General features: G+C 44.1%; 1 protein-coding gene across 3 annotated transcripts in view; it reads right to left on the bottom strand.

Annotated features, from left to right (window-relative positions):
• TMC5 (transmembrane channel like 5) overlaps window positions 1–14,312 on the bottom strand; it is an 87,306-nt gene that overhangs the window by 44,152 nt on the left and 28,842 nt on the right. For all 3 annotated transcript variants that reach the window (XR_010152570.1, XM_016929563.3, XM_016929562.4), the window contains exons 3-5: window positions 12,897–13,761; window positions 9,451–9,623; window positions 4,074–4,163 (exon numbers count right to left, since the gene is read on the bottom strand). Coding sequence is in view for 2 of the 3 variants with exons in the window: in XM_016929563.3 (XP_016785052.3) it covers window positions 4,074–4,163; window positions 9,451–9,623; window positions 12,897–13,684 (1,051 nt within the window). In the remaining variant the exon portion in view is untranslated. The remainder of the gene's footprint in view (window positions 1–4,073; window positions 4,164–9,450; window positions 9,624–12,896; window positions 13,762–14,312) is intronic.

Here is a 14,312-nt window from a genome sequence, read left to right as displayed (position 1 = left end):
TCTGCCTCCTGGGCCCAAGGGATCTTCCCATCTCAGCCTCCAGAGTAGCTGGCACTGCAGGTGCATGCCACCAGGCCTGGCTAATTTTTCTTTTTTCTTCTTTTTTTTTTTTTTGAGACAGAGTCTCATTCTGTTGCCCAGGCTGGAGTGCAGTGGCATGATCTCAGCTCACGGCAACCTCCACCTCCCGGGTTCAAGTGATTCTCCAGCCTGAGCCTCCTGAGTAGCTGGGATCACAGGCATGTACCACCATGCCCAGCTAACTTTTGTATTTTTAGCAGAGACGGAGTTTCACCATGTTGGGCAGGCTGGTCTCAAACTCCTGACCTCAAGTGATCCACCCGCCTAGGCCTCCCAAAGTGCTGGGATTACAAGCATGAGCTACCATGCTTGGCCAAATTTTCTATTTTTCATAGAGATGGGGTTTCACTGTGTTGCTCAGGCTGTTCTTAAACCCTGAACTCAAGTGATCTACCTGCCTCAGCCTCCAGAAGTCCTGGGATTATAGGTGTGAGCCAGTGCACCCAGCCTGGGCTATTATTTAATTGCATGTGGTTTGTGAATCAGATTCAACACAAAGCAAAATGATGAAGACAGCCAGGTTCATCTTTTGGTTCTCTATTTCTTTACTACTCTCTGCCTTTTGGGGACTCCTCTTCTACCAGGGTTCCTCTGATATATATATATAATATATATATATAATTTTTTCCCACCCGTGGTTCCTGGCTCATAACTACCATAGCCCTTGTTATAATGTTAGAATTTTAAGCCTCAGAAAACAGAATCTCTCTCTCTGATCTCCTGCCTCTTTTCATTTGCTCTATCTTCTCCCCAAGGCAGGATTCCAGTCTTTCCCCACCTTTCTGTCTTGGAGTTGGTCATAAAGAAATTCTCCCTCATTTCAGAAGGGGTCCTGCCCCAAACCCTGGAGGAAGGAATGCTGCACAGAAAGCCCAAGAAGGATCTGAACAGACACGGCTTTCTGGGTTTCCCCAACCTGTCTATTAGTATGAGATCATACACCCTTTGATCTCGGCTCACTGCATTCTCCGCCTCCTGAGTTCAAGTGATTCCCCTGCCTCAGCCTCCCAAGTAGCTGGGACTACAGGCACATGCCACCATGCCCGGCTAATTTTTGTATTTTTAGTAGAGACGGGGTTTCACCATGTTGGCCAGGCTGGTATCGAACTCCTGACCTTCGGTGATCCACCTGCCTCGGCCTCCCAAAGTGCTGGGATTGCAGGTGAGAGCCACCATGCCCGGCCATCCAGTCTCATTTCTACATGCTTGTCAATCATGTCTATGTAATGAAGCCTCCCAATAAAAGGCCCAAGAGGACTGGGTTCAGGGAGCTTTCTGATAGCTGAAGACGGGGAGGTTCCTGGAGGGTGGCTCACCCAGGGAGGTCATGGAAGCTCTGTGTCCCTTCCCCTATACCTCACCTAATGCATCTCTTCATCTACGTCCCTTGTAATATTCTTTGTAATAAGCCAGTAAACATAAGTTTCCCGAAGTTCTGTGAGCTGCTCCAGCAAATTAACCAAACCAAAGGAGGAGGTCGTGGGAACCCCAACTTGAAGCTGGTTGGTCAGAAGTTCTGGGGCTGGGTGCGGTGGCTCATGCCTGTAATCCCAGCACTTTGGGAAGCCGAGGTGGGCAGATCAGTTGAGGTCAGGAGTTTGAGACCAGCCTGGCCAAAATGCCGAAACCCCGTCTCTACTAAAAATACAAAAATGAGCTGGGCGTGGTGGCGCATGCCTGTAATGCCAGCTACTCAGGAGGCTGAGGCACAAGAATCGCTTGAACCTGGGAGGCGGATGTTGCAGTGAGCTGAGATGGTGCCACTGCACTCCAGCCTGAATAACGGAGTGAGATCCTTAAAAATAATAATAATAATAATAAAAAGAAGAAAAAGTTCCGGCGGCCTGGACATGTGGCTGGGGTCTGAAGGAGGTATATAGTCTTGGGGACTGTGCCTTTGTCCTATGGGATCTGACACTATCTCCAGGTACATAGCGTCAGAATTGAATTGGAGGACACCCAGCAATGTCTGCTGTAAAACTGATCGCTTTCTTGGTGTGTGGGGAGAAACCCCCACCCATTTGTTCACAGAAGCCTTCTTTGTTGATGGTTGTGGAGTAAGAGAACAGAAAAAACACTCTGAGTGTGTTTTTTTCTATACAGTCTCCAAACCTCATGCTGGCAAGACAGAGCAGTCATGATGTTTAAAGGTATTTATTCTCCCTGATAATTAAAGCCATTCTGTGCCCCAGTGGGGACCACATAGACAGTGTGATCATTTATATCCCAACGCTTTTCCCTTCCAAGTAGCAATATCTAACCCTCCCTGAAAAGGCATACATCTCTTGAAGGATGAGGCTAACGGTTATCTTATAGGCGATGGGGCTGAAAGGTGAGAGTTCTAAGTGGCTTCTCTCCACATGCATCATTATATAGAGGACCTCATTACTTTATTCCTTGTTGCTCACAGATTTGCCTTGTGGCTCCAGCATTCCCTAGTCTAGTCTCTCTCCTCTGTTGCTTCATTTTTTGTTTTTGTTTGTTTGATTTTGAGACAGGGTCTCACGCTGTCACCTAGGCTAGACTGCAATGGCGTGATCACAGCTCACTGCAGCCTCAACCTCCCAAGCTCAAGCAATCCTACCGCCTCGGTCTCCCAAAGTGTTGGGATTACAGGCATAACCCCCGTGCCTGGCTTGTTGCTTCCTTTTTATTTTTCAGTCTCTGCCTCTGATTCAACCTTCATCACCACACACAGTGATCCTTAGAGAGCTTCCTAACTGATTGCAGCGCCTTCTATCTTTCACCAGTCTGACTGCTTCCACACTCCATTATCATAATAATTATATGAATATTCACAAAAACTTTGATCAATGCATCTTGTCCCCACCAACACAGGCATTAGCCACAGAATAGGCAGGTGATCCAGTCTTGTCCCCTGTGGTAAAAATGATTGGCTCAAGTGTGGGCATGTGCTCCAGTTAGACTGGCCAGAGTCCTTCCCCCGCATTAGAGATAGACCCAGGGAGGAAGCAAGACTTCCTAATGAGGTGGCTAAGCAGAGGGCTCACGTGGGCCTGCTATTGGCCGTGTTCTCTGGCCTGTGGACAAGTCCTGACTCTGATGGAGATGAATGAGGTCTAACTTAAAGAGAAGCTGAGGATCCAGGACATACCTATACATACAGAACTGAAAAGCAAGTTTTACAAAGATGAGAAATGGATGGGAAACCAGAGTCCAGGTGACACTGAGTTCCCTGACGTCAGACTGAGGTCCTGATTTCTGTACTCATTCAACAAATTAATCTAACAAATATCCCTAAAATACCTACTACGTGCCAGGCACTGTACTAGGTGCTGGAAGGTACTAATATTTCTACTTTCATTTCTTTAAGTTTCCCCCATACGCTTCTACCACATGAGCCAATGAATTCCCCCTGGGCTAATGCCTGTTTGAGTTGGGTTTCTGTCACTTGCAACCAGAAGATTCCTAATGAAGACACCCTGATCCCCAGAAGACAACAAACTATACATCTAAAAGAAAACTCCATTATGATATGTTAAGCAGGTTCTGCATTAGTAACCACACTGGAGGTCAAAGGAAATGGCAATGGGTGGATTGTCTTGGACATGTTCCTTCTCCAGGGTTGACTTTTTGGTCACTGTCCTTTAAGTCTTACTGTATTAGTCTGTTTTCACACTGCTATAAAAATACTGCCTGAGACTGCATAATTTATAGACAAAAGAGGTTTAATTGTCTTACAGTTCCTCATGGCTGGGGGGCATTTCTCAGGAAACTTACAAACGTGGTGGAAGGCATAGGGGAAAGAAGGCACGTCTTACATGGGGGCAGGAGAGAGAGCGGGTGCAGGGGAAGCTGTCACTTTTAAACCATCAGATTTCAAGGGAACTCCCTCACTATCATGAGAACAGCATGGGGGAAACCACCCCCATGATCCAATCACCTCCCACCAGGTCTCTCCCCCGACATATGGGGATTACAATTTGAAATGAGAGGTGGGTGGGGACACAGAGCCAAACCATATCACTTACCTTGGGGTGACTTGTGCCAATCACATTCAGACAATGGTGGGTTTCCATAAGCATGGACAGGACCACTTTCACCTACATAAGCAGGGTTCACTGGAGGGAAGAGGAAGGAGACATTGCCGATTAGTCTCACCACACTAGACATTCCTGGCATGCAATAGTTATGATGTGCTAATAGTGGTTTGTAACGGCTAATAAGACTGAGACCTGGTCTTTGAGGTTCTAACAGACTACTGATTAAGAACTTGGGTGGAAACTAGGACAAAAATACAAAAACAGTGCTGTTAAATATAATCAGCCTAGATCAATGGTTTTTCATTTGACTAAGCCATAGTTAAAAATAATTGTTGGCAAGGTGAGGTAGCTCACGCCTGTAATCCCAGTGCTTTGGGAAGCCATGGTGGGAGGATTACTTGAGCCCAAAAGTTCAAGACCATCCTGGGCAACATAATGAGACCCTGTCTCTAAAAATATATGTATATGTGGCCGGGCACGGTGGCTCACGCCTGTAATCCCAGCACTTTGGGAGGCCGAGACAGGTGGATCACGAGGTCAGGAGATCGAGACCATCCTGGCTAACCCCGTCCCTACTAAAAAAATACAAAAAAATTAGCCGGGTGTAGTGGCAGGCGCCTGTAGTCCCAGCTACTCGGGAGGCTGGGGCAGAATGGCATGAACCCAGGAGGTGGAGCTTGCAGTGAGCCGAGATCGCGCCACTGCACACCAGCTTGGGCAACAGAGCGAGACTCTGACTCAAAAAAAAAAAAGAAAAAAATACATATAAACTACATGATATAAAAATAAATATATATTTTATACTATATATTTTATATATTTTTTGTATTTCTAATATATTTATATATTTTTATGTTACATATAATCTATATTTTATATGTTATATAATATAAAAATAAATATAATATATTAAAATATAATAATATATATTATCTATATATATTTTAATATAATATATAATATTAAAAATTACATTAAATATATATATTAATATATATTTTAAGACAGGTTCTCACTCTGTCACCTAGGCTGGAGTGCAGTGGTGCGATTTCAGCTCACTGCAGCTTTGACCTCCCAGGCTCAAGCAATCCTTCCATCTCAGCCTCCTGAGTAGCTGGGACTACAAGCATGCACCACCATGCCTGGCTAATATTTTGTATTTTTTGTAGAGAGGGGGTTTCACCATGTTATCCAGGCTGGTCTCGAACTTCTGGGCGGCTCAAACAATCTGCCAGCCTTGGCCTCTCAAAGTGTTGGGATTACAGGCTTGAGTCATGGAGCCCAGTAAAAAAGTGTGTGTGTGTGTGTGTGTGTGTGTAAATAATGGTTGCACTGAGATCCAGGACACACCTATACATATAGAACTGAAAAGCAAGTTTTACAAAATAATACTTTGTTTGACTATATAAACTGCACTCTAACATAGCCTTACTCTAGTCCACTTTTTTTTTTTTTTTTTTTTTTTTGAGACTTGCTCTGTCACACAGGCTGGAGTGCAGTGACGCAATCTCGGCTCACTGCAACCTCTGCCTCCCGGGTTCAAGTGATTCTCCAGCCTCAGCCTCCCAAGTAGCTGGGAGAAATGGAGAAAATGGAGCACATTTTAATGGGGACAGTATGCAAAATTACATTGCAAGACCTTCTGGAGCTTCTTGCCTGGGAATCAACTCCCAGCCCTGTTACTTCCTAGTTGTGCGCCCCCTGGGTGTGTGTCTTAGCATCTCTGAGCTTCAATATCTTAGTCTCTAAAATAGGGATAACAGGCTAGGTGTGGTGGTGTATGCCTGTAATTTCGGCACTTTGGGAGGCCAAAGTGGGACAGTCGCTTGAGCACAGGAGTTTGAGACCAGCTTGGGCAACATGGCATAACCCTGTCTCTACAAAAAATAAAAAAATTGGCTGGGCATGGTGGTAGTGTGCCTGTAGTCCCAGCCACTCGGGAGGTAAAGGCTGCAGTGAGCTGAGATTGCACCACTGCACTCCAGCCTGCGCGAAAGAGCGGGCATTTTGTCTCAAAAATAAATAAATAAATAGGGATAATAATAGAACCTTCACATAGGATTGTTGTGGGAATTGAATCAGTGAACACATGTGAAATGATTAAATAATCCTCGAACATATTAAACTCTAATATATATTAACTGTTATAGTAGATTAATTGTTATTCAGCAAATATTACACTTCCCCTACCTTGACTACCTCCATTGATATTGGGCTTAGTCGTGTGACTTGTTTTGAACAATGGAATATGGCAGAAGTGACAGTGTGCCAGTTCCAAGCCAAGGCTTTTAAAGATACCGTGTGTTTCTGCTTGCCATTTTGAGCACTTTCAGCTTACGGCATGGGAAGACATTGCCCTAGGTCACTCACTGGTCCAAGAAGAGGGACACTAGAACTAAATAGAACCCATGATGTAGAGCCAAGCACAACAAATTCAGCGTAGTTCAGCCAAATGCCAACCAACCTTGCAGACCCGAAAGAAATAAATGCTTGTTTATTGTACGACTCTGGATTTTTGGAGTTGTTTGTTATGCAGCATTCTTGTGGCAATAGCTAGCTGATACAACTCTTATAGTTGTTGTTGTTGTTGTTATTAACTCAGTTAATATTTTTCAAGCACCTACTGTGGGCCAGGCACTGTGACACTAGGAAGAGCACCTAGAGCCTTGGAGGGTACATAGATGAATACAGGTTCTCCTTAAGGAGTGAACACTTTATCAGGATGGGGTGACACTGGACAAGTGATTGCCAAGGGCTGCAAACTTTGCCCTACAAAAGATCCCAGAGAAGTGAGCTATACTGACCTGCTTTTTTTGTTTTTCAAGTATTTTATCTTCCAATGTTCTATAGAGCTTTGTGGTCAGGAATCTGTTTGTGTTTGCCCTGATTCAACCTAGCAGTAATGCAGGGTAAATAAGAGGTCAGGTTTTGGGTAGAGAGACGGGATTCAATCCTGGCTCTATCAATTTAGTAAGTGAGTGACCTTGTGCATATTTCTTTCTAAGTCTTAGTTTTCCCATCTGTTAAAACAGGGAGAGTGGCAGTGCCTGCCTGAAAGGCAGTTGTACAGATTAAATGAGATAATAAAAGTCAAGTGCTGGACAGAGACTCCAGGGCATAGGAAACACTCAAGATTTGCTTGCAGTTATAAGTTCCACTTGCACTGGAGTAGCACAGTATGTCTCAATCTTGTTTCATTATCAGCCCCTTAAGCAGGGGAGACATTTTTTCCTCATTGCCGTCCTCTAAGAAGTTTTAATACCAAAGATATACTGTATCTGTTTGTGTACTACATGTGTATCCCTGCTTTATACATTAAGAGTGAGATTTTTTTCTGGCCTTTCAAGAGCAGATATTCCCCCCTTGGGATTTCTATTGCCCCTGTGGAGGAATGCTTGGAATAAAGGTTGGGAATAGCCCTGGGCTATCTGATGTCTGTGCTCCCAAAGGAATATTCTCTTTTCTTTTTCCTTCCTTCCTCCCTTCCTTCCTTCCTTCCTTCCTTCCCTCTCTCCCCCTCCACCTCCCCCCAACTCTTCCCCTCCCCTCCCCTCCACTCCCTTCCTTTCCTGTCCTGTCCTGTCTGGTCCTTTCTTTTTTTGCGACAGGGTCTCGCTTTGTCACTCAGGCCAGAGTGCAGTGGTACAATCATGGCTCACGGCAGCCTCAACCTCCCAGGCTCAAGTGATCCTCCTGTGTCAATCTCCCAAGTAGCTGGGACCCCAGGTGTGTGCCACCACGCCCAGCTAATTTTTAAAATTAGGCCCGGAATGAAAATTTTCTATGTGTTAACAGTCAGTGTTTTCATTAGTACACGGCTATGCATCCTGTCCCCTCCTCTCTGCCTTCTTCCAGACCTGCCCCATCTACTCCTCAAGGCTCATCAATCCCCCATCTGCACCTCCCGGCACTTGGGTCTCTTGTTCTCTTCTTATTGGCTGAACACCTTCTCCCTTTTCTGACTTCCACAGGCTCCAAATTCCTTTAACATGGCCTGGATTTTTTTTTTCTCTTGTGCCATCAAACGGCTTCCTGGAACATGTCTCTTTTTCCTCCTAGAAAGTAAGAACTGTTCAGAATTGGCCCAGGCTCAAGCCTGTAATCTCAGCACTTTGGGAGGCCGAGACTGGAGGATTGCTTGAAGCCAGGAGTTTAAGGCCAGCCCAGGCAACATAGCAAGACCCCATCTTTCTCAAGCATAAAAAAAGTGCCAGGCATGGTGGCATGCAACTGTAGTCCCTGCTACTGGGTAGGCTGAGGTGGGAGGATTGCTTGAGCCTAGGAGTTTGAGGCTGCAGTGAGCTATGATCAGCCTGGGTGACAGAGCAGGACACTGTCTTAAAAAAAAAACAACTGTTTAGAATTTCCTTTGCCTCCTGGAGCTAAGCATCTTACCTATACACACAACAAATTAGGAGGACAACATGATTTTTCAAATATTAATAGTTTGCTTGCTAACTTTCTTTAGTCTTTTTTTTGTTTGTTTTTAACAGAGTCTTGCTCTACTGCCCAGGCTGGAGTACAGTGGTGTGATCTTGGCTCACTGCAACCTCCGCCTCCTGGGTTCAAGTGATTCTTCTGCCTTAGCCTCCCGAGTATGGCATTACAGGTGCCCTCCACTATGCCTGCCTAATTTTTGTATTTTTAGTAGAGACGGGGTTTCACCATGTTGGCCAGGCTGGTCTCGAACTCCTGACCTCAGGTGATCTGCCCACCGTGGCCTCCCAAGTGCTGGGATCACAGGCATGAGCCACCACACCCAGCCTTTTCTTTAGTCTTGATGTGGCACTTTTGTTGACCTATTTAGGCTTTAAATAACATGAGGGCAGAGCTACCTCTTAACTCCCTTTTCCCCCAGTAGGTTCTGAACACATATGTGCTGATTGCCTGAATGCCTTTAGGATATGCTAAACTACAGGTGGCCACTGGCAGCTAACAAAAAATGTGGTTTTGTTTGCCCAGCTCACTGTTTTTACTTTTAAAAATTATTTTGGAACAGATCAACATCAGGTTTCACATAAAACCCCAAATACATGGCTTCTGAAAAATATGAAGATCTTGCCACAATGAGCCCACATTGCCACATAACCACCATGGACTGAGCTTCACCAACTCTGGTAGGAACAGAGTGCACAGGTCCCCATTTTCCACAACTCTTACCTGGCATTTTTTTTATAATTGATGACAATTAACTTGGCTTCTCTAAACACTGAATTCTCAACTTTTGTATGTAAAAAAAAAGGGTCTCTGAGATTGGAAGGATACACCAATTCTCCTATTGCCAAGTCTCCTTAATGATTCCACCCCTAAATCCAGTGATTTTAGTTTTTTCCCAGGATATGATCCTGGCTTCACAAATGCTTACCATAGCCACTTCCAGGAGCACCTGGCAGAGAGTGGCCATATGAGTTTGCCATCTCCATGGATGCCATTTCAATGCCTTCAGGGTAATCTTCATTCTCTCCCCAAAGGTTGCCCAAGGGGCCATCACTCCTGTGACGAAATGAGGGCTGGATTGAAGATGTTCTGCTAAGCACCCTAAAATCCAAAATGATGGATCACTATCCAACCAAGAGTATAGTAAGGATTGTCATCCATCCATCCATCCATCCATCCATTCAATCATGTATTCATCCATTTATTTATCCATCCATCTGTTTATCCATCCATACATTCATCCATCTATCCATCCATGTATCCATCCATTCAATCATGTATTTATCCATCCATTTATCCATCCATCCATCCATTCATCCAACCATTGATTCATCTGTTTATCCATCCATCCATGTACTCATCCATTCATTCATGTATTCATCCATCCATTTATCCATCCATCCATTTACCATCCATCCATCCAACCATACATACATTCATCCATCCATCTATCCATCCATGTATTCATCTATCCATCCATGTATCCATCCATTCATTAATGTATTCATCCATCCATCCATTCCATTCCATTCCATTCCACAAATGCAGACTAAATGCCAACCCTGAGTTAGGCATGGGCTAGAAGGTGAGAATACAAAGAGGAAAACATGGGGTATCTGCCCTCAAGAAGCTCACAGTACAAGTTGGTACAGCTTCTTAGACACAGCTATGAGCAATTATACTACAAGTAGAAACTGGTGAGTATCTGAAGACAGGCCCAAGGAGTTCGGAGGAAAGAGAATTCTTGCTGAGAGTTTTGGGAGAAATCTGCATGGAAAAGATATATCTGAGCAGGGATTGAGAAGACACATTCATACGTAAAGGGAGGGCATTCCAAGAATGAAGAACAGCATAAAAAAAGGTGTGAGGCCAGAAAGTGCTGAATATATAAAGGAAATGCCATGAAAATCAACTGATGAGTAATGATTCTCAATTTACTACATATACCACTTCCCAAGCCTTGTCCTGGAGAATTGAATCAGAAGTTCTAAAGGTTTGGCTGAGGCATCTGTATTATTTTTAAAGTTCCCCAGATAACTGGGTAATGCTAAGGATCAGCCAAAGTCAAGAACCACTGACCTAGAGTATAAGGTCAAGGCAGGGGGCAGACAGGAGACTTAAGAGGAGATCAGTCAGGCTGGTCTTTGGCTGGCATCTTACATTAACATGACATATCCTTATTCATAAACATTCTATAAGTGAAGTTGGGTGGCCTTTCTCCAAAGGTTATGGGGACCCATGGAAGATGAAAAGCAAAGGAGTGATAGGATCAAAGGTGGGCTTTGGAATGATGAATCAGGCAGTGGGTGATAAGACCAAGGAGGACATTTTCACCTGGTCCTGTTAACCCTACTATTTGGGTTCTAAAGACATCAGGACTGCTGCACGCCCAAGTCCTATATCCTTGTTCCTAGAGATAAATACAAGCCACCAGTTTTTTAATCAAATTCATAAATATTACTAGTAGAAACAGTAAATGCAAAATCAAACTCATATTGGTTACAACTTCACATGACAAACATTGTTACTGATTAAACCACAAACTGACTTTAAAAAATCACATCTTAGACTGGGCACAGTGGCTCATGCCTGTAATCCCAGCATTTTGAGAGGCCGAGGCAAGCAGATCATTTGAGGTCAGTAGCTCAAGACCAGCCTGGCCAACATGGTAAAACCCTGTCTGTACTAAAAATACAAAAACTAGCTGGGCATGGTGGTGCATGCCTGTAATAATCCCAGCTACTTGGGAGGCTGAGGCAGGAGAATCACTTGAACCTGAGAGATGGAGGTTGCAGTGAGCCAAAACTGAGCCACTGCACTCCAACCTGGATGACAGAGTGAGACGCTGTCTCAAAAAAAAAAAAAAAAAAAAAAAAATTACATTTTGTTGGCAACATGAACATGAAAAAACTTAACCCAGGAAAAATTAGATTTGGTAGAACTAAGTAACCCAGACTAATGCTGTCGGTGTCCAGAACTGCATTTGGTAAAATTTGTCAAGGAACAAAAATTGACAGAAGATCAAAATCTTTTAGACAAAATTTAGATCTACAGAATCTAAACCTGGAAAAACTGGACTTGCTACTTAAAAATGGCCTTAGGCCAGGTGCAGTGGCTCACGCCTGTAATCCCAGCACTTTGGGAGGCTGAGGCAGGTGGATCACCTGAGATTGGGAGTTTGAGACCAGCCTGACCAACATGGAGAAACCCTGTCTCTACTAAAGATACAAAATTAGCTGGGCGTGGTGGCGCATGCCTGTAATCCCAGCTACTCAGGAGACTGAGGTAGGAGAATCGCTTGAACCCGGGAGGCAGAGGCTGTGGTGAGCTGTGATCGTGCCATTGCACTCCAGCCTGGGCAACAAGAGCGAAACTCCATCTCAAAAAATGAATGAATGAATGAATGAATAAATAAAAAACAACAACAACAAAAAACCAGCCTTAAGGGAATACTGAAAATGGTGAAAACTATAATTGATAAAATTAGATTAAAATAGTGCAGATAATCAGTGAATCAAATCTGCAGTAAAGTTTTGGTGAAAAGTCATCAATTCTGATAATCTCAGTAAAATAGAAATAAAAGTGTAAAAATCAGAAGTGGTGCAAACATGGCCGGGCATGGTGGCTCATGCCTATAATCCCAGCAGCTGGGAGCCTTCTTCAAGACTAGCCTGGGCAACATGGCAAAACACCATCTCTATAAAAAAAATAAAAAATTAGCCGGGCATAATAGGTGCACACCTGTAGTCCCAGCTACTTGGGAGGCTGGGGTGGGAGGATCAATTGAGCCCAGAAGGTTGAGGCTGTGGTGAGCTATGATTGTGCCACTGCACTCCAACCTGGGTGACATAGCAAGACCCTGTCTCAAGAAAAATAAAAAAAATAAGAAAAAAAAATGACCAAAAAAAACAAAGAAGTGGTGCAAACATCTCATATAAAAAACTAATTGACTTCACGGAGTTAGATCTCCAAAAGATTTTCTGGATAACAATTCATTACTGTTGATGTAATTTTAATTAAAGTGTTTGGATTTATGAGTGTCAAGTCTTAACCTTGTTGGCTATGTAGCAGGGTCAAAACAGTGTGGATCTAGATGTCTTACAGGGATTGAATTAGGAAGAGGTGGGATAATGGGAAGGTGATCCAAGGAAGAGATGGTGAAAGATTAAGTTCAAGTAAGGGCTTGAAGCCTCAAACTGAGAGTCCATGGCCCAGGTAAGGTCTACAGATAGGTATGCGCATTTCACCACAACTTCAGGTCATAGAAACCATCATATATATCCCTAATCTAAACCACACCAACCAAATTCCATTGACTTAATGATTCAGCACTCAGCATCCACTCCCAATGAAGGGATATATATCTGAACTTACCCCCTGGTCATCTTTGGGGTCTCAGAAGAGCCATAATCATGACCATTCTCAGCATCTGAATAATCAGGTTCTCTCCAAGTGCTTGGCAAGTTCTGATTGTCCTCAGCACCGGGATAGTCTGGCTCCCCAAAAAAGGGTGGAGAGTTAGGTTGAATGTCAGCGCCTGGATAATCAGGCTTTCCCAGAGAGTCTGTGTATGGATTGATTCTAAAACTTGTATGTTCTAGATTCTTTCTGGATCCCGGATGGTTCAAATTGGCTCTGTGTCCAGGATGATCAGAGTTGCTCTGAGCTCCAGGGTAGTCCGGTTCTAAGGAGCCAAAATGATCTGGATGTGTTCTGGAGCCTGCATAGTTTCCACTGCTGCTGGAGCCTGCAAAATCAGGATTTCGTTGAGATCCAGGGTAGTCTGGTTGTCTGGATGATGCTCGGTGGTAGGGATGACTCTGAAATTCACTATAATCTGGCTCTGGTAGAGAGGTAGGATGGTCTGGGCTTGTTCTAGAGGCTGCAGAGTATGCATTGCTTCTGGTGCCAGAATAGTCTGGATTACTCAGAGATCTAGGATAATTTGGTTCTGCCAGAGACCCAGGATAGTCTGGACGTGTTCTGGAGGCTACAGAGTATGGATTGCTCCTGGTGCCGGGGTAGTCTGGATTGTTCAGAGGACCTGGAACATCTGGATAATCCTGAGTTTTCAGATACCCCTGCATATGGTTCTGAGACCCTGAATAGTCAGGGTAATCTGGGTCTTCCTCAGACCCGTTATTCCTGTAGTAGGCAGACATGTTGGTATGGACTCTTCACCCTGGAGTGGTAAACTGTCCCAGCATTTGCAATTACTCAGGGATCTTTTTTTTTTCACCTGAAAAACAAGAAGAAAAGAAAAAGTCAGATTTTTTTCCCTTTCTTCCCTGCAGAGATTGCTGGTTATCTTCCAGTATCTGTTCTCCTTTCGTTTGTAGTCAGGTACACAACTGCCTAGAATAAAGACTATGTTTCTAGATTCTCTTGCACCAAGGTATGAACATGAGGATGGTCAATGGGATGAGAGCAGCAGTGATACACACAACTTCCCATCTGTGCTGTTAGAGGAAAGAGGTTATTTCTCCCTTTCTCCATCTTGCTTCCTCTGGGCCGGAATGCAGAAATGATGGTGCACCATCTTGGGTCATGCACACAAAGCCAAGACCTGCATTTGGAATAAATGCACAACAGAGGAAAGGATGCTGGGTTGCTGGTGACTTCACAGAGCACAGCCATTGTATCAGCTAAGACTATGATGTGAGAGAGAAATAAAATTATCTTGTTTAAACCACTGTTTTTGTGGTCTTTAACACATGCAACTAAGCTTTCATCTTGAACAATATATTCCCTTGGTTATGGGGGAGGGGACCAGTGAACCAAAGGATTGAA

The sequence above is a fragment of the Pan troglodytes genome, chromosome 18, assembly GCF_028858775.2.
Source record: "Pan troglodytes isolate AG18354 chromosome 18, NHGRI_mPanTro3-v2.0_pri, whole genome shotgun sequence".
Lineage (NCBI taxonomy): Eukaryota > Metazoa > Chordata > Mammalia > Primates > Hominidae > Pan > Pan troglodytes.
The sequence above is the reverse complement of the archived record's forward strand: the minus strand, read 5'-3'. Positions and strand labels throughout refer to the sequence as shown.